Genomic DNA, 26,500 nt, shown 5'->3' with positions numbered 1-26,500 from the left:
TCGTAACCGCTGTTCTATTTGCCAGGTTATTTATTTTTCGACGCGAGCAGAAATTGGTATCTTTTTATCTCGGTTTTTATCCATTTCTTCATTTTGTAAATAAAGAGATATTTTGGTAATGTTACTCGTTCGTCTATATCGCCGAAATACTATTATAGCAACTCTCCCAAGCATACGCGATTTCCTTAATAATATAAATAATTCCTTTAACTCTATGCCCGAACGCGCGTAGAACGTAGGTAGATATTTGTATTTCGTGCGTGCTAAAGATGAGGTCCCTGCCGTTTCGTCGTTCGGCCTGTATACCTCGTTTCCTCTGGAACGACGTAATTAATACAAACTTTGGTCGTTTGAAAGTTTTTCTCTCTCTCTCTCTCTCTCTCTCTCTCTCTGCGCCGCTGGTCGGTTTGGGTGGATTTAAAGCGAGACTTCTATAACTGTTTGCTGACACACTTGTTCTATTCGTATTTACCCCCTCAAAGACCAAAATTCCCGTACGAAGAGAAGGAATAAGGAGAAAAAAGTAGAAGATAGAGGAAGAGGGAGGGAGAGAGGGAAAGGGGTAAGGGACAAATGGCACGACATTATACGCAACATTGCTACGACACAACTACCAGTTGGTAAGCTAGCCCGACGTATGATTTACCGATGGCGCTTTGAATACAGGCACAGAGTACGTTTTAATGGAGGTTGAAATCATGGTACGGTACGCGCCGTTGGCCTATGAAAAAAGATTGAAATATTTCAAAGATTTGAGACAAAGTGAAAGTGAAACGTCGAAAGACTATGGAAGATGTTTTAAAACGATGATTTTTCTATCATATCGAAAGTGAGAAAGGCGAGGAAATAAGATGGTAGTAACAGCGATGGAACAAACGAACGGTAATCGTCTCTTCTTCCTCCTCCTCCTCCTCTTCTCCTTCTTCTTCTACCGGAGAACAAAGTTTCGCCTATTCCCTCCACAAAAAGAAGGTAGATCCTCAAAGGACAATAATTCTCTAATAGTCTTCCAGCCTGGTAAAGTTTTGCAGGATCTTCGAGAGGAATGGACTTTATAGGCTACCGCGTGAAAGATAAAGGGAGAGAAGTTTCACGGGCTTTTGCTTAAGGAGTGCAGACGCTATTCTCTCTCTCTCTCTCTCTCTCTCTCTTGTCCTTCGCCTAACAAACTTTCTCCAATGCGCGTCATTGGATTTAATAGGCGTGTGTTCTTTCGCGGAAATGTCGTATTTCTGGGCTTTGTGCGAATCTACACGTACGTGGCTTCGTTTCATCCAACTTTACCGCCAGCGAGACGTCCTCGCGCGGATTTTTCCGTCTTATCGTAACGTTCCTTGCTCGTAAATAGTTTCGATAACAAAATCCAATTAGAAATCTCGATGGGAGATTGTTTAAAAAAACGAGAAAATTCTTGCGGCGATGAGACTTTCGAAGATGCAACAAAGATCTCTTCTCTAACGAAATGGAGATGGAAAGAAACGAAAAAAGAAGCGGAAAAGAGAAGCGGGAAAATAAAAAAACAAAAAAAAAAGAGAAAAACGTTGATTTCGTTTCTGCGCGTCGAGAAGAGAGATCTACCTTTCTATATCCTCCTTTTTTAAGTAACCGATCGTACGATATCTAATTCGACGACGGCACTCTCATAAATCGCGTACAAACGGGGACTCCAAGTCAAGCGGAAGAAAACGGAATATTCTTGCTGCAGTAGTTTCAATCTTGCACGTCTCCTCGCGCGTCTCGGTCGCCCATTCTCGTGCTAAAAGTATCACTGACCTAGAAAAAAAATTTCGTCTCGCTGCAAGCGGGGAATACATATCTCAAGCGAAACGCCGCTAAACTTATTTATCGCCTATCGTTCGTTTAACGTTTCGCGGGTAATCGCTTCGTCGAGCGAATTATAATAAATTGATCGAAAACAACGCAAAAGGAAGATTTTTCTCGTCCTTTGTTCTTTGAGACGAGTTACTCCATGACGGTAATATAATTTAATATTAATGTCGGGGACATTTCCTTCTCCTTTATAGAGAGAAAGAGGGACGGAGAGAAACAACGTAACACTTTCCAAATTGTTTGCTTAACCCGCGAGCGTATTTGAATTTTCCATCCAATTATGCTAACGCCCCGGGAAACGAGGCGCATTTTTATTACGGGAACAACGAGTTTTAACGGTTTCTAGACGGTGCGCTCGAAAATTCGTTCGGAATAAGTCGCTGGCTTGCGTCTTATAAATTCATCCCGTTCGTACATACATGCATAGATACGTAAACGTTGGTACGTAGATGTCGTTTTATTAAAATCGTAGCGACGCTCGTCGCGCCCCGAGGGAAAGAATTTACGATCGAGCGTGCACGGTAACGGTCACGCGATCTCCCTTCTAACGTTATATATTGTCGTACCGTAAATCAAGAGGGCCAACTACCTCTTAAAGAGCGTTCCTGCATGCGACATCGATGACGCTTCTATCTCAGCCACGATCTCTTTCCAATCTTCATTTTCTCTCGACGTTCCGACACGCGCCGCGTTAACGAACGAAATGGCCGTTTTTACGACCTTTTACCTTTTCTCTCTCTTTACGAATGCTCACCTTCGACGGAACGTCACCCTTCGAAGCGACCCCTTTCCGTAGATCCTCGAAAGGACAGTCAATTCGGACGATCGAACAAAGCTCCATTAACGGCGTCAACGCCAGATCCGATGGTAATGCATTTGGACGGAGTTAAATCGTCCTATCGCGAGCGAAGTGTTTAGATAATAGTCACTTGGCAACGGCGATCGACCAGAAGATTATGGTCGAACATCGTTTCGTCGATCGATACTCCGTGTAACGAACGCGAATGGGGAATCGGTAAAGGTCCTCGTCGGTTCCTATCCAAACTTTTCCCGGTTTTCGATCGTACAGGATGCGCATTCGAGTTTTAAATTCGGCTAGGGCACTGCCAAAGAAATCCTTTTCGAGCTATGGACAGATCGCACGGATACGTACGTACGTGTGTACCTGCACGTATACGCGCGCGGAGGCTAAAAATATGTCGGCTTGCGGAAAGTCAAAAAGTCAATGCTGCAAGTAAGTAAAAAGGACAGCTTGCATTATTCTAACCGACCATTACCTATAATCACCGCGATGCGTGGTCTCTAGACAAACACGTAGCGTGGTCGAAGTAAGTTAAATATAAGACAAATGGAACGAACTTTTGTCCGAAACATTGGAAAAGAAAAAGAAAGGAAAAGGAAAGAAAAGAAAAATAAAGAAAAACAAGTATTATTAACGCGAAGCACATCCGCATAAAAATAATTAATCCGGGAGAGAAAAAAGAGATAGATGTAAAGGAAGATAGGCATCGATTTTGAAAGCGCGCCACCGTCGCGAAGAATATATCATCGGCTCGACGATAAGAGAGAATACGGAATCGCGTATCGCCGTGAGGCTTCTTCTTACGATGCATTTAAAACTTCTCCTTGGCCACTCTCTTTGTCCATTCATAATCTCTGCTTTCATTCGATGCGACTCCTTTCTAGCAGAACCAGCGAAACAAATTGAAGCATTGTAATATCACGAAATTCTTAACCATTGTTACGCCCATTGTATCACCTACTTGGCTTTCACAATGGCGTAATATTCGTTGTAGGAGGCTAGCTATCGATGATTCGCGATACACGCTTTTCGCACGACAACCGACCAGTTGCAACATTCCGCTCTTTCTCTCTTTAACATAAACAACTTCTCACAATGAATCGTCGTTGTACGCCTAGGTACGTATAGGTATGTATACTCTTAACGTCGCTTTAACCTACATTTTATGAAAGCGCTTTTGAACGCTCCTATGTTTTTAATTACGCCCCGTTCGAGCGTTCTTCCATCTTCTAAGTCGAAATAATTTCGTTGCGCGTTACCAAAAAGGGGAGTCTACTCTTGTCCGTCTTACCGGTTACGACGCTATAACGCGCCCTAGAATACGTATTTGTCGTGACACATGTTTTTCCTTAACCGAGATCCACGTGGTTCGAAAGAGTGAGCATGATGGTGATTCTTCTGAACTGCATAACGCTAGGAATGTACCAGCCTTGCGTGGACGACCAGTGCGTGACGAACAGGTGCAAGATATTGCAGGTAAGCACGCGCGACGACTGATCCGCGATCTCAAGCGACGCGAACGCGTTACATCCTAAACATTTTACGTATTCCTTTCCAAGCGTGCTTCGACGAGCTCGATATCTTAACGAGACGACATTGACCGATTTGTCCCATCCTCGTAACGAGCGACGAGTCGCTCGAAAGGCGATCGAACCCTTTCGAAGGCGCGAGGAACGATCGAGGTAATCATCGATCGACGAATCGAGTCGAATCAACTGATTATCCGTGTCTCCGTCTCCGACGAGAGAGAAAGAGAGACAGAAAAAGCTTCTTGCGTCTCCCAAAATTGATACTCGGAATAGAATAAAGGGTGGAGAAGATACAAGGAACGCAAACACGATCCATTGTCGTACGATGCTCGTCGATAATCGAATCTCTCGTCGAGCGCTCTCGATCAATCACGTTGGATACCCTCGATGGACCTTTCCGATCCAACCTCTCCTTCTTCCTACATCGAGCGTCAGGCCCTCGTATTCGAGCTTATTCCCTCGCCGAATTTTTTTCTTTTCTTCTTACAGATGTTCGACGATATAATCTTCGCCTTCTTCTCCTTGGAAATGACGATAAAGATGGTGGCGATGGGTATATACGGTAAAGGAACTTATCTCGCTGACTCCTGGAATAGATTAGACTTCTTTATAGTAGCAGCCGGGTAAGTGGCACTTTGTTATTTCTTATTTTCGGAGTTCTCTCTATTCGAGGCGAGTACTTTTAAGAAGGCACAGATTTCGCGTCTACCATCTTACGATCTTTTTTCTTTCTCTCAACGACTTTGCACGGCTTTGTATCTCGCAATTTCGCTTTTCCTTTTTCCCCGATCTCGTCGAACAGATTCGTCGAACGATCGGGAATTTGAAAATGAATACGGAGTGCGATAATATCGGCTTTATTAACGGTGAACGCGATTATACTTCGCATGTTCGAACATATTGATTAATCTCGATTTTGGTGTACGGCCTGAGTGGAGACCGGACGAATAGAAAATCTTAATTGAAACGTCGGCTACGAGAGATTGTAAGGAAGGCTGGAAAGATATTTTTCTCTTTTTCTTTTTTCTTTTTTTATTAGTTTTTTTTCTTCGTTCCCCCTTTCGTCGAAACATTCATCTTCGTTCGAATTCGCAGACGTCGCGGTAAGAAAATTCAATTTCATTCCGATTTGCGAGATTTTTAATGAAATTCGTCGTACAATCGTGAACCTTTGATCTCGCGCTCGAGCATGTAACAACGACGCGTACGAGCGTTCCCTTTTTTTCCCTTGGAGGTCTAAGCCTCGCTTAATTAGAATAGCGAGAAGGAAACTTAATTAGAATAGCGAGAAATTCGCTGAACGGAACGAACGTCTACGACTGCTTGTTAAGGAAAATTGGAAGGAATGCGATCGAACGAGGTCCGAAAATCGAATAAAAGGAAATTGATGTTGGATCGTTAATAAACGGCCATTGAAAGTCGATTGGTTTCGAAAGTTTTCGAAAGTCTGATCCAATAGCAGTTTGCTTTTAATATCCATTTTTGGAGCTCTCGAGGTTCTTGAATTCGTCGAGGGTTGGAACGTGCCGATGAATATATGTAATTCGAGGGAAGGAGAGAAAAATGATTTCGGTCGTTTGCAGCGCACTAGAATACTGCCTAAACGTGGAGAACATGAATCTATCGGCGATACGGACGATAAGGGTTCTAAGGCCGTTACGAGCGATCAACAGAATACCGAGTAAGTACGAAAGGCGCGAGGTTTCATCGCGCGTCATCGTCGATAGGCGCGTCTTTCGCCTACTCTCTCTGCGAGAGAGTGTGCGAATAATCTCGGTTTACTCTTGCCATCGATCCGTCTGGGCTTATAGTCGCTTTTACGGGTACGCGTGAAAACGGTCGGACGTTTCGTTAAAAGTCTCTCTCTCTTTCTTTGTACGTCGCGTTATGTAAACGTAAACAAACAAGCTTCGTTATTTATACGCGATTTTCCCATCATCTCGCAAACAAGCATGCGCGCGTGCGATCGATTCCGACTACACAACGACGGCAACGGCAACGGCAACGGCAACGACAACAACGGCAGCGATTATATCAATTTATTTAAATTGCTCGTCGTTGGGTCCCTTTGTACGAAAAATTATCTCGCTTGTAACGATCGGTTTTAATGCCTCGTAGCGTATCGTACGTGGAGAAAGCGTTCGTTCGTTTAAAATGAATGCGTTCTTTAATATTGTACGACCGATTCGAATCTTCGATTGGTGAGCTCGCGAAGCGTTTACAGCGCGAAATTTATCGAGGCAATTTAACTGCTCAGAATTTTCCTCCTTGTTATCGAAAGGATTTATGACATTATTACGAAAGAATATTCGTTACGAGCAGATATATACGAGTACGGAGCGCGGAAATAGAATGGATCTCGAACGTGGGAATTTGGAAGAGAACAAGAGAGAGAGAGAGGGAGAGAGAGAGAGAGAGATACGTCTATCGAATCTCGAGGAACGTATACCTCTCTCTCCTTCTTTAAAGCGATAACAAGCCAATATCTAACCTTTCCAAATCGATCGTCCAACAGGTATGCGAATACTCGTGATGCTGCTGCTCGACACTCTTCCGATGCTAGGCAACGTCCTCCTCTTGTGCTTCTTCGTATTTTTCATATTCGGTATCGTCGGCGTCCAGCTCTGGGAGGGAATCCTGCGTCAACGTTGCTTCCTCAAGGCTCTTCCCAACGTCAAGTATCCCGAGTAAGTACAAGTAAAGTCGCCGTCTGGCCGACGAACGAAAAGACGAAAGCGGGAAGAGGGGAACAGATAGGAACGAAAAAGAAGTCCGCATTTGTCCTTCGGCCAGACTTTTTCGTCGGTTTACTTTTCTTCTTCTTCTTTTTCTTCTTCTTCTTCTTCTTCTTCTTCTTCTTCTTCTTCCGCTCCTCCTTCCTTGCCATTTGTTTCGTTCCACATCCATGACCACACTCTCTCCGACGTTCTTTCTTTCTCCATTTCCACTCGTCGTCGTCTCCCTTTTCTAACCTCCTTCTACTTTTCCCTATTCTCTAGTCCATTTTATTTCCTCGACTTTTCCATTCACCGACGATTCGATAGAGTAGCGTCTCGAATTTATCGACATTTTTTTATTTCATTCGTTGATTAAGGATTACGATAGAGGAGATAATAACGATAGAGATGGCTCGCTTCGAGTTTCTCATTATATTATACTAAGTTTAACTCGTGTCTTTATAGTTGCATTATTACGGACGCTCTCTACGTTCAATCGTAATCATTAATCAGAAATTTAATGGAATTCCACGATAGATTGGCGTTCTTCCTCGGCGTCTGGGTGCCTCTACCGGGGCGTCTACGAAGGCCGGCGTCTTATCGACGACGTCTACGTCGGCGAACGTCATTGATTCTCCGCTTCCGGAGAAAAGACGCCGAACGAAATGCGTCGCGATGTCTCGCGATATATCTCTCTAATGAAATGACTTTGGAGATCCGATCGGGCAGCTTCGTTAGACGCGACGCGCGACCAACGAACTAGGGAATAATTATCTCTCGTCTTTGTTCCTTCCCTCTTTCAGCATTTTCGAGCCCGAAAACAATAAGAAGCGACCCGCTTGGCTAGGGCGAACGTTCGATATTCCTTCGATGACATTACCAACGAGCAAAAGTTCCTCGACGATAGAGAGAACGGTCGATCAACGCTATCGGCCACGTTGATCAAAATTTAACGATTTCATTAAAACCTCAACGGAATTTCGACGAATATTTTCTCGCGACTACGCGACTCGTTATTTTTTTTCTTCTCGCGAATTAACGTACCTTTTCGATTCCTTCTTCGCGTCGAGGTTATCGTCGACCGTATTTTTGTCGAATTTTTTCGTTTCGTCCCTTCCGATATCGAAATTTGGTTTATCTCGGTTAACCGCGATGCGATATCGCCTACCCTAATCAAGACCAGCGATTTCCTCCGTGGCTCTTCTACTCGTCATTTTCACAGACGCTACTCTCTTCGCGACTACGCTCACGAGTAGGCGCGCGTATATCTTGTTTTTCATGAAAATGACAATTTGCTTTTTTCGCGAAAGAAATTCTTTCGTACCAAGTTCAGTTTACGATACATCTTATTACACACTTACTGCCACTTGTTTCAATCCGTTCGCATGCACTCGAGAGTCTGTATACTATTATACCTCTATATCCGTCTACATACATACTTCTATTATATACTTATATCTATATATATACACATATTTAAGCATGCACGCGTAGAACTTCGCGTATCGAGGCGTAAAACGTTCTCTACGTTCTATACATTTCAACGATTCGCATCACTCTATTGGATGAAATATTTTCTTTGCCTCGCATACGACGGCTCGTCGATCTCTCCTTTTGCAGTAAACTAACTTGCTTCCTTTACGCTTCGCAATTGATGCTTGCCAGTTTGTGATCGTTACTTACATAGGTACGACAGGATGATTTTTGACGAACGAACGAATACGATTTCCAAAGTCGTGCGAGAGAGAAGGTAACGACCGACGATATTTTTCAACCCACTCCTCAGATACAGGATGAACCGTATAAAGCGACTTTTCAAATTGTTGCGATTAAAAGAACGAAAGTCTTTTAAGATTTATCGCTAGCTTCTGGATCGAGTAAATTATGCTAGGAGAAGAGGAGAAATTTCAAAGCCCGCCGAGAAGAGAGAACCTTGCGAGCGTTCGCGTTTGCGGTTCACCCCTCAGATATACTTGCATATACCTACATATGATACATTAATACTACGTTAAATATTGCGCATTTACAGCAAACTAAAGTGCATGAGGGAAAGGCTCGAGTTAGTCGCAAAGCTGTCGCTTGTCGAGACTTTCGCGGCGTATATCTCTCGCTAAGCTACTCTACGCCCATTTTTTCTTCTCTCCGAGTCTCTATCTTGCAAGTTTCTTCGTACGAACGCGTTTCGTCTCTTCGGTTTTTCTCACGGTAGTGCCGGAAGGCGTCCTACGTACGTATGTGTACCGACACGTATGCGATACACACACACACATACACAGACATATATATATATATAAACTCTTCTTCCCTCTTTCTCCATTCGAGTCGATTTATTTATTACGATAGTGGGATCAAACTTGATACGCAAGAGCAAACTCGTTTATATTCAAGCGTGGAAGAGGTAACGTCGCGCGATAAATTAACGAACGCAACAATTCTGCGATATAAACCCATCTACGTATTTTCATAGTTTCTATTCTAACGAGCACTAAGCGGTGTCTGGAAAGCCGCACTCAATGCGAGCCGCAGGAGGGAGAAAGAAGGAAAAAAATGCACGCGGAGTTCATTAAATCCAAGGTCGTGCAAAATTCAACCTAGCGTGTTATGCAAGTGTGTGCTCGCGTTTCGTATTCTTGCGCGCGCACAAAAACTCATCGATATCGACCAAGTAAAGAAAAAAAAAAAACAATTTCGAGCAAGCTCAAAATATAATAATAACAACGTGCAAGTGTATATTTTTTTATTAGCGAGACGAAAAATGTCTCAACGTTATCGATTTAGAGAGAAAAAGATACGATCTGTTTTCGGCACCTTTCAACCCGACCACCCTCTCTACTATTTTTCGTTTCCTTTACTTCTTTCGTAACTAGAAAGCTAAAAAAAAAAAACGTAGAAATATAATAAGTATGTAACACTTGGGGAGCAGTGACAGGCTGTTGTTTCGCTGTTGCAGGTTACTCTCGGACGAGTACTCGGTTCGATCACGCATTTAGTAAGCTCTAGTAGAGAACAATGTGCTGTACATACACATACACACAAATAAACGCATACACGCGCGCGCGCGCACACACACATACACATATATATATATATATCAACTTATGTTAATTATATTACATAAATATATCGTCGGATATACATACACGTGCATCCATATGTAAATAATTGTACGATAGAAACAACTATATATATATAGTATATAGATAGATGAAGCGTGTATATATATATGTATATATACACATACACACACACACACGCATACACACACAGATATATATTACATACACCTATTTGTTTCTTCGCAAGAGCGTTTGCGGCTATGACTGTAGTGTGTTAATCAAGCATGCTGCCTGACAACGGACAACGGGTAGAGTACCCGATTCTGGTTCGTGCGTCGTTCGCTAAATATATTCGAATTTTCGAATTTTCGAACGTCGAGCGGACAGATATGCCGTATCATGACGTCTAACGTCTATAAATGTACATATATGTATATCGAGGTCGAATGACGACTCTACACTCGTGTTGAAAACAACGGAGCAATATTTTTTCGATTATCGTTCGAGCTATCTGTTTCGATCCTACCTCTCCGTTCGAAACTAGATAGACATAAACGAAGATTTTACGCATGGCAAAAGTGATTAGGAGAGTTTGGATCGTTGTATAACGCCACGTGAATTTCGTTGATTCGCGCGACGTAACGTTGGAAACGTCCGATTTTTATACAATTTTTTCCAGTTTTTATCAAATTCTTTTTTCAAAAATTAAGCGGAGAAACTAGGTGACTAACGTCACTATGCCATAGATCGAATAATATTCATTCGAACGATCGTCGCGCGAGAGATTTTAAAGTAAAAATAGTATTTTTTCCTTAAGTCGATCCTTGACCTAGCATACTTGTCGTCGTTCGACGAATGGTCGAGTTAGGACGAGACGCGTATCGCTTCCTTACGGTACGGTTCTACGTAATAACACGGCACGCGGATTACGATCTCTGACGTTCGTAGGAAGAAAGGATGAGATTCTGAGCGGATTCGTTCGTGAATCGATCGTCGCTCTTGTCCATTTGGAAAGAAATAAAAAAAACGGATCGTCTCTTTCGTGCTTTCAATTCTCTCCTTCCGATCGCCGAGTCGATACGACGAATGCCTCCGACAGGTTTTTCGATGCACGAGTCGATGTGTTCTACTTCTTTTCTCTCGATTTATATATCTATATCTACATCTGTATCTATATCTATATCTCATCTATATCTACATCTACATCTACATCTATATCTATATCTATATCTATATCTATATCTATATCTATATCTATATCTATATCTATATCTATATCTATATCTATATCTATATCAATATCTATACTTTCCATGAAATATTTTTCTTGATCTTTGAAGATCTAAAGGAACGTTTGATGCTCATCGCATACTTTGTCCCTCGTATTATGCAACTTTATGTTCTCTTCCTATTTGCGATAATAAGAAAGATATTTCAGCTACGAACGTTCGTTGGATAATTTTGTGTGACACACACATACACACACACACACACACATTCTTGTACGCCGTGTCTGTCACCTCTTTTCTTTGTACCTCTCCGATTGATCTATTTATACATACATACATGTATACATATATTAATAGGACTCAATGCATTGTTTGTTTCTCTGTGCATCCCCTTTCTCAATCTGATCGATGTAACTATCTTCTTTCATCTTTTATGCGTGTTCTCTTCTTGATTGGGATAATCGTTTTCTACCGACTTCGTATCGATCTCGAGTCATTTTCTACTCTCTATCGCAAGATCGTCTAGACTTACTTTTCGTTTACATGGTCGTTTTGCGCTCTCGCTTATGCTCGAGTATTAAAATGTAGAATAACGACGGGTCGTTAACTCCGTTCTTCGTCGTGCTAACTATCGAACGATCACTCAGACGACATTCTCGTTAATTTCGAATGCTTTTTTCTTTTTCTTTTCTCTTTCTCTTGTATTAATACGCGCAGTCACGTTCGAGAGATTCGGGATTCCGTTCGTAATGGCGGATTAATTTCAACGTCGAAGTCGTATTTTCCGATCTCTTATTTCGAGATTCGATCGTCGTCAAAGGTCATTAAGGATTTAACGAGATGACAGAACGAGGACGAAAATATGGACTGTATGGGTTTGGAAGGACCGAAGGAACGAGCTTGACGATTATGCCGTGCAGATTTCAGATATTTCTGAAGGAGGCTCGAAGGAAAAAAAGTCATCGAAAAATAGTACATTTCCTTTGACTGTGTTGCAATAATCGGTGCGAGAGAAGACAGGAGGGGAGAGAGAGAGAGAGAGAGAGAGAGAGAGAGAGAGAGAGCGTAGTCGAAGCGATTAGAGTCGATGACAAGTTCGACGACGAGGAGTTTTACGTTGAAAGTAAACGGAGTAGGAAACCTTGGCGGCTTTCCTTGAGACGGTACTGCTCGGTATTGCTGGGTAAGCGTGCTCAAAGATATTTAACTACTCGTAGGTAGCACTCTCCGGTGACTAGGAGACCTTTCGAAGCAACAGGCTATATGGCGTAGCGATTTCACAGGAAGAACGTCGTCTTGAAAGGTGATCTTTCCGATCTTCGGTTGATCGATTAAAGGACGAACGACGCTTATCTCGTGGGCGAGAAAAAATCCCCAAGTTTTTCCTTTCTTCTGACCTTTTCCCCTCTCGGTTAAAAGCACGCGTACGTACGCGTATACCTATACGTTATAGTTCCTTCCTACAAATTATCGCGAGCAGTACCGTCTTATAATAGCTTACTAAAAATAACGAAACACGTATTAACCGGATTTGCGATCACGGAAAGCAGCCGAAACGAAAGAAAGGCCGCCGGGAAAAATAAACGCTTCCATTAGCTTCGATCGTCTTTTTCGAGTGAAAGTTAGTGGATCGACCAGAACCGAATCGAACCGTCAATGTCAGTTTCGTTTAAAATGCTAAGCCATCTTGGAACTAGAAACGTAAAGATCGACGTTTCCTTGTATCGTTCGATAGCCTAGCGAATAGAATCGGAGCGCGAAATTTGTAAGGCTTCGAGAGCGAGCGCTAATGAAAACTCGGCGATGGAACGCGAAAGCGGAACGTTTCCTATCCGTTCCATCGAGCCAACGCGAATTTATCGATGCTTACCGCTATTTCGAACGGCTATTTTCGAACGTTTATCGACATCTGACCGCGAGCGTCGCGTCGTTCTCTTCTTCTCTTTCTCCCTTTTTCTTCAACGCTGAAGAAATTCGAAGGAAAAGCTTTTCTTTTTCTCCAACACTGGCGCGCTACGCGTATTCGTGCGTCTAGGTTGCGCAACGCGCTAGCCGAGATACTCGAATACAAGAGCAAACGCGCGCTATCGCCAGAGTAGAATGCGATGCTGTGCGGTTAAGTCGCTTCGCTGGAGGACACCCTTTTGCTCTCTTTAACTTGAAGGGCTTTCGCGGGATGGCATGTACGTAACTTTGAATTCGAATCCCTTCGCACTCCAATTATTCTTAACGAGTCTGCCTTTGAGACCGTTCCAATTCGTTTCGTCTTCGTTCTTCTCTCTCTCTCTCTCTCTCTCTTTTTCTCTCTCGCTCTCGCCCTCTCTCTACTCTTCATTCTTCCCTTCTTTCCCTTTTCAACAGTTTCATTAGCCACGTCCGCGATCGCAAGGAGAATGGACGCATACGTTTCCTTACCCTTCAAGGACCGTTGTTATTTGTTTACTTAGTCCCAAGAAGCAAAGGATGGATAAGAGGGTCGGTTATCAAAACGCGAGGGGGTTGATAAACGAAACGGGCCAAAGATGTCAGTGAATTTTTCATGACCGAGAGATAAGATGCCTGTAAAACGATGAGAAGAAAAAGCGGATTAACGCGACGGGTAGATATACCTTGTAAAGATGCGAGAGTGTGTGCGTGTATAAAAATATTATCACCAGACCTGCATGCGACAACGATAGAATGAATTTAGACGTTCTTAGACGACGATAGCGGCACGATAAGTCTACTGTTACCTCGTATTATCTCGATTGCGACGAGAAACTATCTTTCCATGGAATTTAATCGCACTCGACGATCGCGCCAGATAGAAATTACCATGAGAATTCTCAAGATTCTGACCAAAGGTATTTGCATACTTTACGACGGTTCGCGCGCAAAGTTCACTTTTCAAGTGGCTTAAATCGTTTTTATCGAAATATAATATTCATTACCCAGATAGCGGGTTACGTTATCGTACGCATATTTTATTTCAAACGTTATTCTCTCGGAATATTCTTACCACGATCGATTAGTTTTATAGGAAATTAGTAATCTATTCGAAATTCTCGGTTCAAGTCGCTAACGAAACCGGCTATGCTCGAATCGCGAGTCGCCGATATCGTTCGTTTCCTTTATAATTAATTAAATTCGTTTAGTTCTTGCTCGCTCTCGCGCGTTTTCACACGTCGCGTGTACTTTCTCTCATTGGTTTTTATTGGGTTCTCTAATTATTGATACGAGTTCGTGGAATTGAAATTCAAACACGTTTCCACGAGTTTTCTTTCTCTCGCGTCTCCTCTCGGTTTTTATAGTTTTATTCTATCGATAAACACGATCGAGTCTTAGATCAACAAATATCAGAGAAATAAACAAATTCGCTAAATTGTTTCCTAGGCTTATAGTCGTTTGTTTTAACAAGAGAAATTTATAATACAATTAGTCTTATAATATGTTAAGTCTTTTGAAAACGACGTCACATATACAAAGCTATAATTTCAAAGTTTCAAACTAGGAAAAAGTTTTAATGAACACGCGTTTGCAAACTTCCTGTCCCTGGGACGTAGCCGTTTTTTTTCATCTTTATATAAATGTAGCTTAGAGCGAATATTATCTATTTTGCGCTTCGAGGTACTCGAGTATGCCATTTATCTGTTTCATCGATGTATTTTTGGAATATCGAAATATCCTTGGAAAGTATTGAGAATACTCATAGAACGTAATGGTGCTATTTGGGTATTCATTATCGTTTTGCTACGGAAGATAAAGAAGGGACGTAAGAAAGAAATGGAAGATGGAAAAGGTTAAAACGATTATGATTAATCGACCTACGCAACGTTAAAATGACACACGATATGGTTTCGCCCTAAGAGATTATTAATTGACCGTGCCGCACTAATAAAATGTGCTAGTTGGCACACGATGCATAATGCAAGTTCGGAAATGTTAAATTAGATTAAAAGACTCTACGTGCCTCTCTCTCTCTCTCTCTCTGCCGCCAACACACATTTTACTTTCTCGAAAACGCACGTTATCTGATCTTATTTTGAAATTGATTCCACGAGAAAATATCGTTTACATATAATACGTTTACGTATAAGTAGGAGAGAAAGAGAGGGATATCTAGGCGCGTACACCACTAGCTAGAAATTCACGCTTAAAGACGTAACACGAGCTGTAAAAATGGAGCGAGAAGAACGCTTCTTGCACTTTCGCGATAACGCTCGAATCCTATCGACGCTATTTTCTTCGTTTTCTTTTCTTCGTTGTTTTATGTTTCTCTTCTCTCGCATCTCTCTTCATTTCTTCCGTTCAACGTCGCCACTTGTTCTCGCGTGCACTCTGTCTCGTGTCGACACATGCATTTGGCTTAAACTCTTCGCTATTGACACGTCTATGTCGTTGTACACAGGTATGTACTTGCACGTGAGCGCGTGCGTACATATACGTATACGTCTCTGTATGCTATGTATGTATATGTATATATCGCTATATAAAAATATTCTACTTACATAAGTACGCGCGTGTGTGTATATATATATATCTACACACACACACGCATACACACACATATGCATCGGCAGACAGGCACAAGAGTCCGTTCGATGCGTATGTATACATGGAGGTAAATAAAAAGGAGGATACATGTATATCGGGCCACCCTTACACAATTATACGCATAAATGACAGGGTGTAATTGTGACGCATAAACGAAGCATGCAACGAAAGTGCATCCGTGCATTAGTCCGTGCATAAAGCATAAGTTGCACACGCAAGCCTTTAGATTCGAAGAGACACACATGTATGTACTTACCTATTGTACGTACGTATTTTGTACGAGCGAGAGAGCGTGGCTGAAAGTCGATCGATTTAATTCCGATCCTCCTTGATTTTCCAGCGACCTGGAGAAGTACTTCGAGTATCAGGGTCAGGACTACATTTGTTCGCGTCCCGACGACAGCGGTATGCACTCTTGCAGCAACTTGCCGCCGCTAAAGTTTGGCAAGTATTTTCCTCGGCACATTTTCGTGCCGTTTCCCACTATCTCCATGCGTATAGCTATACACGATCGTGGAATTAGAATCAAAACTTTTCGTTTCGAATGAATTCGATATATCTTGCTTCGAACGTCATTAAATCGTTTAATCGTTGTTTCGTTTACGAGAGGAAAATCTTTTATTCCGTGGCCGATCCCGAGAACGAACGAATCAAATTTTCCTCTCGGAATTGAGACGGCTTTTTTCATTTTCATTTTTCCTTTTTTTTTCTTTTTTCAATTTTTTGCTATTCTCTTCCTTTTTTTTTGTTTTTTTTTTGTTTTTTAAATAGATCTCTTTTTTCTCGTCCCGTCGAATTGGCCAATCTCGCGATCGCCACTTCGAAAGCAATTTATATTCCTCATCGTCGGCGTGCAGATATGCAGATCGATGCTCGACACGTCGTTTACGCATCGTTAGAACTATCGTATTAATTTTCAGGAAATCTGGTGTGCAATAGTACAGCTTTACCGAACAACAATACGACGTTTATCAGCAACGACACCTGCGTTAACTGGAATTACTATTATACCGAGTGCAAGGGTCAGGGCAATAATCCTTTTCAAGGCACAATTTCGTTCGATAATATCGGCTTGGCCTGGGTAGCCATATTTCTCGTGAGTGACATCATTCATTTTAATCTAACGAATATCGTACGGGTTCGCTCGCAATATCGATCCGTTCCTAACGTCTAGCGTTAATTCTTATAAATTTTGTACTATTGGTAAAGATTATCGTCGTCGCGATACGATCGCATAGGTAACAAAAAGTATAACGTAGAAATACATCAAAGCGATCGTTGATCGCGATCGTTCGATAAACGTTAGTCGCGAGCTATCGAAGGAACGATAAACGGGTCGATAGATGATAACGAACAGAGCCTCTCGCAGGTGATCAGTCTGGAAGGATGGACGGATATAATGTACTACGTGCAGGATGCTCATTCTTTTTGGGATTGGATATATTTTGTCCTCTTGATCGTCGTAAGTACATTTTCGTTTAACGCCGCTTTTCTTTTTCCTCCCTTATTCCTTTTTTCCTGCTTTTTTTTTTTTTCGTTTCTCTTTTTCATTTATTTACTCTCGCGTATCGTCTTATATCTATCTATGTACGTTCGTACAGCGATGGTCGATTCATCGTTAAAATCACTTTCTAATTCTCGCAGATCGGCTCCTTTTTTATGATCAATCTTTGCCTGGTCGTGATAGCGACGCAATTTTCCGAGACGAAGAAACGGGAGATGGAAAGAATGAGATTAGAGCGCGCTCGGTTTCATTCGACTTCGACCCTGGCTTCGTCTACGAATACATCCGAACCAACTACCTGTTACGCCGAAATTGTCAAGTAAGCGCTACGTCAACATACGTAGGTTTAACATCCTCCTTCCGTACGAACGTTCAAAACATTTGTAAAAGAATGAGCGACGACTCGTAAAAAAGGGTCACCCGACCGATCTTTTTTTTTTTACCAACGTATGTACGATCGAATGATTTCATTAAAGCACTTTTATTTTCGCTCGAATACGAAACGTGCACGAGATAAAAAAGTTCATTTTGTTTCGTTCTCAAAACTACTGGCGGTTTAGGTGACCTGCTTTAGATATTCTTTATTATTTAATCGATTATCTCCGAAAGTTGGAGAATGATTCGTCGTATTCCGTCCACGACTATTTTACTCCGAGTTCTTCCTATTTTTCGAATTTTCGCTAGAGTCACGTATCATAATGGAAATCTTCATTAATGTTCATCCGCGTTGATTACGTCTCGTGCTCGAGGGATTTGAATAAGAAAAATATTCTTCTCGCGGTATCAGATACATAGCTCATCTTTGGAGAAGAGGTAAAAGAAGACTGATGAAGAGGTACAGATTATGGAAGTACAGAAGGCAGCAGAAACGCGAGCAAAATTTGCTTAAGGAACAACAACAAGGTCAGCCGTTCCGGTCGGCTCCCAGCGGAGCAGGCTCGAACAGAGCAGCAGCCGGTGGTGAGTGTTTCTTATCGATCGCTTACCCTATTGTCTCTCTCTCTCCCTCTCTCTTTCATTGGAGAACATTTGCGTTATATCCACTAGGTACGCATGGTGCACCTACGATCGCGACGTTTCGGACAGATTCGTATTAAAGAAAAAGAAAAAGTAAACCGTCGTTCTTTTTTCTTTTTTTTTTTTGTCGAAAAGAAAGAGGGAATACGCGATAATCCGATTATGCAGTTTCGAAATGCTCGCTTATTTGAATTTATATCGAATCGTACGAAAGTATAAATCGGATACGTGGGTAGGCTTGTATAAATGTTTCGAATAATAAAATCGGCCTGGGATTGTACGTCGTTAGAATTATTAAGCGTTAAGCAGTAGCTTTAAAGCGCCTAGCTACTTTTCAAGGATGCTTTAATTAGGCCGGCTTACGCTCTTTTATTCAGGGAGATTCGCTTAACCAAAGCTTCCCTTTCTCGCTTTTTTTTTTTTTTTTTAATTTTTCGTAATTTCAAATAATCGTTAAATTCGTCTTCGAGCTGTGCCAATGATTTCCGATAGTTTTCATCGAGGTAAAAACTCTTTCTCGCTCGCTCTCTCTCTCTCTCTCTCTCTCTCTCTCTCTCTCTCTCTCTCTCTCTCTCTCTCTCTATTTCTCTTCTTTGATCGCGATAGACGAGCATTGAGCGACCTCGTTTGTTCTCCGGCAATTTTCAGACAGAAAAATTCATCACGGAAGGTGCCCCAGACTATTGGCAGCGTTAGAGTACGCGGAACAACAGCAGCAGCAGCAGCAGCAGCAGCAGCAGCAGCAGCAGCAGCAACAACAGCAATCATCCGGGATCTGCGGTAGCGTCGGAGAATTTGCAACGAATGGGCCGGCCTCGCAGGCTGGAATTACCACTGGCGTTTCCAGTAACGGCGCTGGCAACGGAAACACGGGTATCGCTCCACGCGCGAGTCCTGAAGTTTCCGAGGCTGAAATGTCGAGCAATTCGTACAATCGGCCGGGATTATATCGCGCCGCCTCCGTCTCCTGTAACGGCAGCGACAATATCATTTCCAACGCGACCGACGTGAGTACCGATCCTTGTTCTTACACCTTTTACCCCCATCACCTCGATATACCTTTTATTTTTATCTTTTCATTTAGTTTTATCTCTTTGGTAGATTAACGTAGCTTCGAACATCTCTTCGGAAAGTTTTTACTAGTCCCTATTTTGGAAGCAGTGCTTTGTCGGAATTTCTTCGAGATAGCTCGTCTCTATAGCTTTAATCATTCTCTTACGCGTTTCTATGAAATTCAAAGCGAAGAAAAGACGTTTCCATGATTCCAGTCCATATAGTTTGAAGTAATTAAAGCATTTTTAATAAACTCGAGACGTTTCTCGAAACTTTCGGCGAGAGAGACTTGCCGAGTTTTCTTTACATATTTAATGCCGCTCATTGACTTAAAACTTTGAGACGGCGCAAGGATCAAGGGGAGATTTCTAAGAATCGTGTAAACCGAGTACTCGAACTTTGACGACGAAAGAATGACTTGGAATGGGGAGCAAGGAGAAGATGTCAAGGATTCATTTGGTCTATTTCTCACGCGAATTAGACGAATAACGCGTTGCTGAGCCCACCGTGTACTCACTACCGACGAAGGAGCAGCGTTATGTTCAGCGACGTGGTCTTGCTACACGGTAGCAATAGCGTTGGGAACACGGTGCAATCTGGTCCCACGGTCGCTCCTACTGAGCGTAACGTTTGTTCGAGTGAAAAAATGACGCAAACCGGTGACGGCAATGTTTGGTCTAGCCCGCTGTCCGACCGTGCACAGGTATTCTCTCTTCATTTTCCGTAGCAATTATACGTAGAATACTTTACTTTAGAGTTGTACCTTTTTCTGTTCTTTTCTTTCTTTTTCTTTTTTTATCAAATAGGAACATTACTTCCTTCTTCTCTCTTATTTATTTACTTCGATCAACGATCATGTAGCGTTAGATTCATCTCAGTCGTGCTTCGTAGTAGAGTCAAAGTTCGTCGTATCTCTTTTCCAATTGGCTCGATCTCCTATCAACGTTGCGTCCTTTCCATTTGTCCCAGATGCAAGTGGAATTGGGTACGAACGAAGCAATGACGTGTCAAGAATTACTGGCACTCAGTGGAGCTCTCAGCGCTGCCTTGCCAACCGGTCAATTGGCGCTCGACTCTTTTTTAAATTCCCTTACGAAAGGTAAGAGAAGTATCTTTGCCAATGGAGTCGGAGAGCTCAATTAGTTCGGATAATCGAAATTTTCTACCGCGAGGGAAGAAACGTCGGATACCACGGCGGTAGCCGCGAGGAAGAACACGAAAGTGAATCTGTCTTGATCGAACAGGTATCACGGAACGGCACATTATTTTGGAGGATCGTGCACAATGGTTGTCTTCCGATTTGGAAAATTGTTCGTGTTGCTGCGACGCGCAAAGCGGGCTCGATCAGTGGCCGGAGAACGGCGAAAGATGGCGAAGGTCCTCGAGAACTCGAAGGTTCTTCAGGACTATCGGAAATCGTTGCATCTGCGGATTACGTTGCATAAGACGTTGGATCAAGAAGCTCGTCGAACACAAGTATTTTCAACAGGGTATACTCTTGGCGATTCTCATAAATACACTGAGCATGGGTATCGAGTACCACAATCAGGTGCGTCTACGCTTTTTTTTTCCCCAATTTATCGCGTAGATTTATTCTTCCTTCGTTTCTTCGATCTACGAACATATCGGTTCTTCGTTTCTACGGACATTATCGTAATCACGATCGAGTTTCCTAATCGCTTGTTTCCAAATAAAAGCTTGCTCGAACTTTTCGAAGAAAACTTCGAATTCTATTTTCCTTTACGATCGTTCGTTCTGGACTCGCACAGAGAAACGACCGCGTGTACGTAATTACATACAAGTAATTACGGAGCGATTGGATTCACTTTACGGCGGCTGCCGCGCCTCGCCGCATCGATGATTAATTTGGAAACGTTCTACGCTTCAATCGCCAGACGCGACGCGCCCCGTTCGAGGGAAGGAGAATTTTTTATTTCGTTATTTAGGTACGACGACGTAATCCGGTCAGCGATCGCCTTCTCCTCGTCGCGCATTACGCGTTTTTGATCGTGGCTGAACGGTAACTGCTCGCTGGAAAATATCCCGAAAGCTAATAAAACGGTAAAGACGAGATTATCCCGTCGGAAAATGCGGGTAATAATCGTTTCGGATCGGTAATAGCATCTTCCTCGTCTCGGAGCCTTTTATTCCCAATAGCTTTTCAGCGAATGCCTGCGCGGCGCGTCTAGTATTTACCACCTAAGCGGCAGATCTTTTCTTGATAATCGCTTCGATTTTCAAGTTTTATACTACAATACCTACTTACTCCTACGAATCTCTCTCTCTCTCTCTCTCTCTCTCTCTCTCTCTCTCTCTCTTATCTCATTGGAGTTTTTCGTTCCTCTCCACCACTCTTCTTTCACCGATTTGTAGCCGGAGCAATTGACTGTGCTCGTCGAGATAAGCAACATCGTCTTCTCTGCCATCTTCGCCGTCGAGATGCTACTCAAGGTAATAGCCGAAGGTCCGTTCGGCTATATCAGCAACGGCTTCAACGTCTTCGACGGCATCGTCGTGATCCTTAGGTAGGTATTTTTTTAATTCTATTCCTTTGCTCTTTTCCATCGCGCCGACTGGAACGTATCGTCTTCTAAGTCGCCATAAGAGCGAGCCTTTCTCAAGAGAGAAACGATCGATACCTTTTGATACATCGATATTTCTATCGCCTCGAGTATTAATTATCAAAGCGAAAAAGCGATCGAATCATCGATCAACGGGCAAGACAATCGAACGCTTCGATACTTTTCTCGCGTATCCGCGTTTATCCGCGTACGTTAACTTTCGAGGAAATCGACGGATCCGCTTCTTACGAAAAAGTTCGCTCTAAATGTTTCTGAAAAGTAGAAAAAGTAAATAGGTAATATCTCTATTGTTAAATTTTAAATTCGCTCCTTGTTACTCTTGGCGGTGGCGTTTCAATTCCATCTTATCTCGGAATGAGAATTTTTCCTTTCGGATGGAATTTTAGAACGTAATTTTTAAAAGTTTAACAAAGTTGGTGAAGTTTCACATCGCGCGTAACGAAGAAACGAGAAACGGAAAGCGCCCTCGTTGTACGTATACTTACACTGGATTCGCGATCCGATGCAGCGCCGAAGACAAATCTTTCCTTTATTTTCTGTCTAAAACACATAAACGAGCCCAAGGGACATTAGTTTCCTTTATATAAATCTTTGCTCCTTACCCGCGAGACATCCATTACAGGCACGCGCGCGCGAACACTTTTAGTAGGTCAAATACTAGCTGACCACTGACCTAGAACGTTCGTCTATAACAACGTTATTTGCACGCGACGCGTCGTTTTTCTTTCTCTTATTCGGATTTCATATTTTCCATCGAATCGTAGCGAGATCAAAATGACTGATTTTTTAATAAAAAACTTGTAAAGGAGAGTATAGTTTTTCTCACATTTTCATCGGCGTATCGTCCATTTATGGGTAAAACATTCCGTGAAAAGTTCTGAAAGAAGTTTCCCTATTGAAACTTTAGGAGAAGAGGAACAACTGCAAGAAGCAGAACTTTTCTCGATGGTCTTACCCGACTTTACGTCTCTCTCCCTCTCTCGCGAGAACGAATAAATATAGACTTTAAAATTTCTCTTTAATACGCGTCTACGATACGCAGCATCGTGGAGCTCTGTCAATCCTTCGTGGAGGAACGAGGCGGAAGTTCCGGTCTGAGCGTCCTTAGAACCTTCCGGTTGCTGAGGATTCTGAAGTTGGTTCGCTTCCTGCCAAACTTGAGACGTCAGCTTTTCGTCATGTTACGTACCATGGATAACGTTGCCGTATTCTTTTCCCTTTTAGTACTTTTCATCTTTATATTCAGGTAAGTCCACCCATTTCGATACTTTGCGAGTGATAGCTACTTTTTCGTCGTCGTCCTCTCCTTCGACAAGACTAATTTCGATCGACGAGATCTCTCTAATCCGTTACGCCATTCTAGGATTTTTTATCGCCATTTTAGGAGATCGTATTTAACGACAATATTTTATTCGCGACGCGCGAAAATCAATCGACTTTCATTCTTTCATTTAAGCTTCTACCCACCTTCGTTAGATCTTTCTCATTCACGATATTTTCTTCTCGACCGCTCGGATAATTCAGCGAGCCTGATTTTATTCGTTTGTATCACAACGATCGTTCAGATTTTATATCTCAAAAGAGACGTCTCTCTTCACATTATCTCAGTTTCTTTTCCGGAATAAGTACGAGACGGTACGCGTATAAAAGAGAAAAAAAAAACCAAACGACTCGCTTTATTATTCCAATGGGGGAAAAGATCGCGAGTACAGAAAGATTATATAGCTACTTAAATTTCGAGGATGGCGTAATCCTTGGAGAAACAAAAGAAGAAAAGTAAAGAAAGCTAAAGGAAGGAAAGATCTTTTGCTTGGAGCAAGAGAAGCATAACGAAGGAACTCGAGACACTCGCAATAATCGGCTTTAGAGGCTTCGCTCGGGAAGGCGCGCTTCCTAAACTCCTATGCGTCCTCGTCTACTAATTTTGTCCTTGAAGAATCGCGATTTCCAAGTCGAAACGATGCCATAACGTCTTCCGACCTTGCAATCGCAATTTCTCACGTACTTATCTCTTATGGATTCTCCCAGATATAATTGGAACGATTCAAAGCTCCCGGATTTCGGATTTCAAACACAGCGACGACTTCTCTCTCTCTCTCTCTCTCTTTCTCTCTCTCTCTATCCATCTATCTATCTATCTCTCTAAGGCTCTTGCTTACGAAGCCTTTAGAAAGAGAAACAAATCGGTGTCTAACCGTTCGGTAGACTGGCAAACGATAACGAACCGACTCCATTCTCTTCGCATTCGAATCATTCTCGTAAACAATCGAGCCTTTCCATCATTGTCATCTAAATTTCAAAACGGTTCCATTTCGATTACTGCTAGAACTTTTCGCAAAAGCTGTCTGTCTGTCTGTCTGTCTGTCTCTCTCTCTCTCTCTCTCTCTCTCTCTCTCTCTCTCTCTCTCTATCTATCTTGTTCTTTTTCTCTTTCTCGTTTATATCTTCGTTCTTCCATCTCTATCTTCATTTCTCTCGTTCAGGAAAATTATCGTTTACTTTTTCGCAATTTCTTTGTTCTCTTCTCTCTTCATTCTCTCTCTCTCTCTTTCTCTCTCTCCTTCTCTCTATTTCTTTCTTTCTTTCTTTATCTCTCTTTCTTTCATCGCGAAAATCATCGCACACATTCGTGACGTGATATAGAAAATATTCGATGGAAAGCGTACCAAATTTATTTTTGCTCACGTGTTTATACACGTTTAGGTGACGGCAATTAAACGTTAGAAAGGGTGTGACGATACGCGTGCCTATCTATATAACGTGTGCACATATCGTATTTTTATATGTGTATATATATATATATATATATACACACACACACGTATGCTATAGGTGCACATCGTATATATACGTGGCACGTGCTTATTTACGTAAATCTCTGCGCGTGTGTGTTGCGTGCATGCATGGTGCTTTGTGTTCTCTCTCTCTTTTCTCTATCTTTGGACGTATCTCTCTCTTCTCTCTCTCTCTTTCTCTCTCTTTCTCTTTTCGTACAATTAGCGCCGAGTATGAAAGCTACTTTACTTATCGTATAATCTATCGTATGAAAGGTTATTATGTCTATGTATATATGTATATATATGTGTGTGTATATATATATATGTATATAATACGTACACACACATATATGTTTATTACGAAATAAATCTCTTTCACCGATCTTTCCTACTCTACGCTCTTTTCTATTTACTTTGTGCTTCGTATGATTTGACTGACAAGCGCCTATTTAAGCGACATACGCTCGGTGTGCGCTCGTCGATATTTTAGAAAAGCTTGCGAATGTACGGCGTATTTTTATTTGTCAATTTGTCTATCATTTTTGTTTATTTCTTCTTTTCGTTTAGAACGTAGGTCGAACGAAATCTGTCATGGTCGTTTACCGGTGTGTAGGTATTACCTTACTTACAATTAGTATTCGTTCGAGTAGATAACGATAAATTTCGTAGCTTTCGACGTTGGATCAATGACCTCGTTATCCAATAACGTGTGAGAAGTTACTCGTTCGTAGTATTCGTTATTGTAACACGATTATGAGCAACGAGGTAGAAGAAACGAATGTCCGAAACGTCAGCATTATAAACTACTTGGGATTTCACAAATCACGGATAAAGATACTTGGCGGGCGGTCCAACTCGGCTAATGCGAAAGTTATCCCTTTGAGAATCGTCGTCGTCGTCGTCGTCGTCGTCGTCGTCGTCGTCGTCATCGTCGTCGCCGTCGTCGTCGCCGTCGTTGCCGCCGTCGCCGTCGTTCTATAAAGAGGAAACATTAAACGCTTTTGTGACGTATGTATGTACATACGATTTATAGGATATCACGTTTTGTAGATACTCACGCAGCTACATATATACTTACTTTGAGCCGTTTCCAAAGGTTACGTTCAAGTACGACGAAGGCGTTAGACTCTCTTACGGACGTAAGTACCCGATGAAATCGAAGCAAGGACCGCTTTTAGAGCGCTCTTTCGGATTTGCAAAAACGTTGAGAACTCGAAGTAACGTTAGAGAGTTCTTCTCTCGCCGACACATACGGAGAAACTAACGGGCCTCGGTATTTGCCACTGTGTTTACGATATATGTATATTTAACGTAGAACGAGTATACTTTGGAAGTGGGCATCGAGCGCTCTCGATGCTCGAGTATATACTAATATGTATACGTGGTATATGTGCACGTTACGTCGTCGCCATGCTTTGTAAACTCGTTATGTTAGTTTAGCTTCTTGCTCTTTATTTTTTTTCTCTCTCTTTCTCATTCTTTCGTTTATTAGTTTCTTAAGTTTTTGTCTTTCCCCATTCCATTCTTTTCTTTCTCTCTCTCTTTCTCTCCCTCCCACCTATCCTGTCCCTCCCCTCTCTCTTTCACTTTCTCTGTCTCTTCATATTTCTATACTATATGGATAAAGAAGTACATTGCACGTTTCGTTGTGTTGTAGTATTCTCGGGATGAACCTGTTTGGTTGCAAATTCTGTGAAACGATGAAAGGCAGCTCTGACGTCGAGTGTGATAGGAAAAACTTTGACTCGTTACTCTGGGCTATTGTGACGGTGTTTCAGGTACCTACAAAAGGATACTTTCCCACGTATCTCTCAAGGGCTTTCTATCTCTCTCTCTCTCTCTCTCTCTCTCTCTCTCTCTCTCTCTCTCTC

At 42.2% G+C, this 26,500-nt stretch overlaps 1 protein-coding gene across 7 annotated transcripts in view; it reads left to right on the top strand.

Annotated features, from left to right (window-relative positions):
* Positions 1-26,500, top strand: part of LOC122638139 (voltage-dependent T-type calcium channel subunit alpha-1H) — a 52,333-nt gene that overhangs the window by 10,016 nt on the left and 15,817 nt on the right. For 3 of the 7 annotated variants that reach the window (XM_043830860.1, XM_043830859.1, XM_043830864.1), the window contains exons 3-18: positions 3,997-4,108; positions 4,651-4,784; positions 5,745-5,842; positions 6,677-6,848; positions 9,829-9,867; positions 16,037-16,140; positions 16,617-16,792; positions 17,066-17,158; positions 17,341-17,519; positions 17,988-18,160; positions 18,866-19,224; positions 19,752-19,973; positions 20,240-20,369; positions 20,515-20,819; positions 21,644-21,795; positions 22,895-23,098. In XM_043830860.1, coding sequence (XP_043686795.1) covers positions 3,997-4,108; positions 4,651-4,784; positions 5,745-5,842; positions 6,677-6,848; positions 9,829-9,867; positions 16,037-16,140; positions 16,617-16,792; positions 17,066-17,158; positions 17,341-17,519; positions 17,988-18,160; positions 18,866-19,224; positions 19,752-19,973; positions 20,240-20,369; positions 20,515-20,819; positions 21,644-21,795; positions 22,895-23,098 — 2,652 coding nt within the window. Of the gene's footprint in view, positions 1-3,996; positions 4,109-4,650; positions 4,785-5,744; positions 5,843-6,676; positions 6,849-9,828; positions 9,868-16,036; positions 16,141-16,616; positions 16,793-17,065; positions 17,159-17,340; positions 17,520-17,987; positions 18,161-18,865; positions 19,225-19,751; positions 19,974-20,239; positions 20,370-20,514; positions 20,820-21,643; positions 21,796-22,894; positions 23,099-26,286; positions 26,408-26,500 lie in introns of all 7 variants that reach the window. The other 4 variants (XM_043830861.1, XM_043830865.1, XM_043830862.1 and 1 more) reach the window with 4 other exon arrangements.

This window comes from Vespula pensylvanica, chromosome 2, assembly GCF_014466175.1.
Source record: "Vespula pensylvanica isolate Volc-1 chromosome 2, ASM1446617v1, whole genome shotgun sequence".
Lineage (NCBI taxonomy): Eukaryota > Metazoa > Arthropoda > Insecta > Hymenoptera > Vespidae > Vespula > Vespula pensylvanica.
Note: the sequence above shows the minus strand (reverse complement) of the source record. Positions and strands in the feature narration are given on the sequence as shown.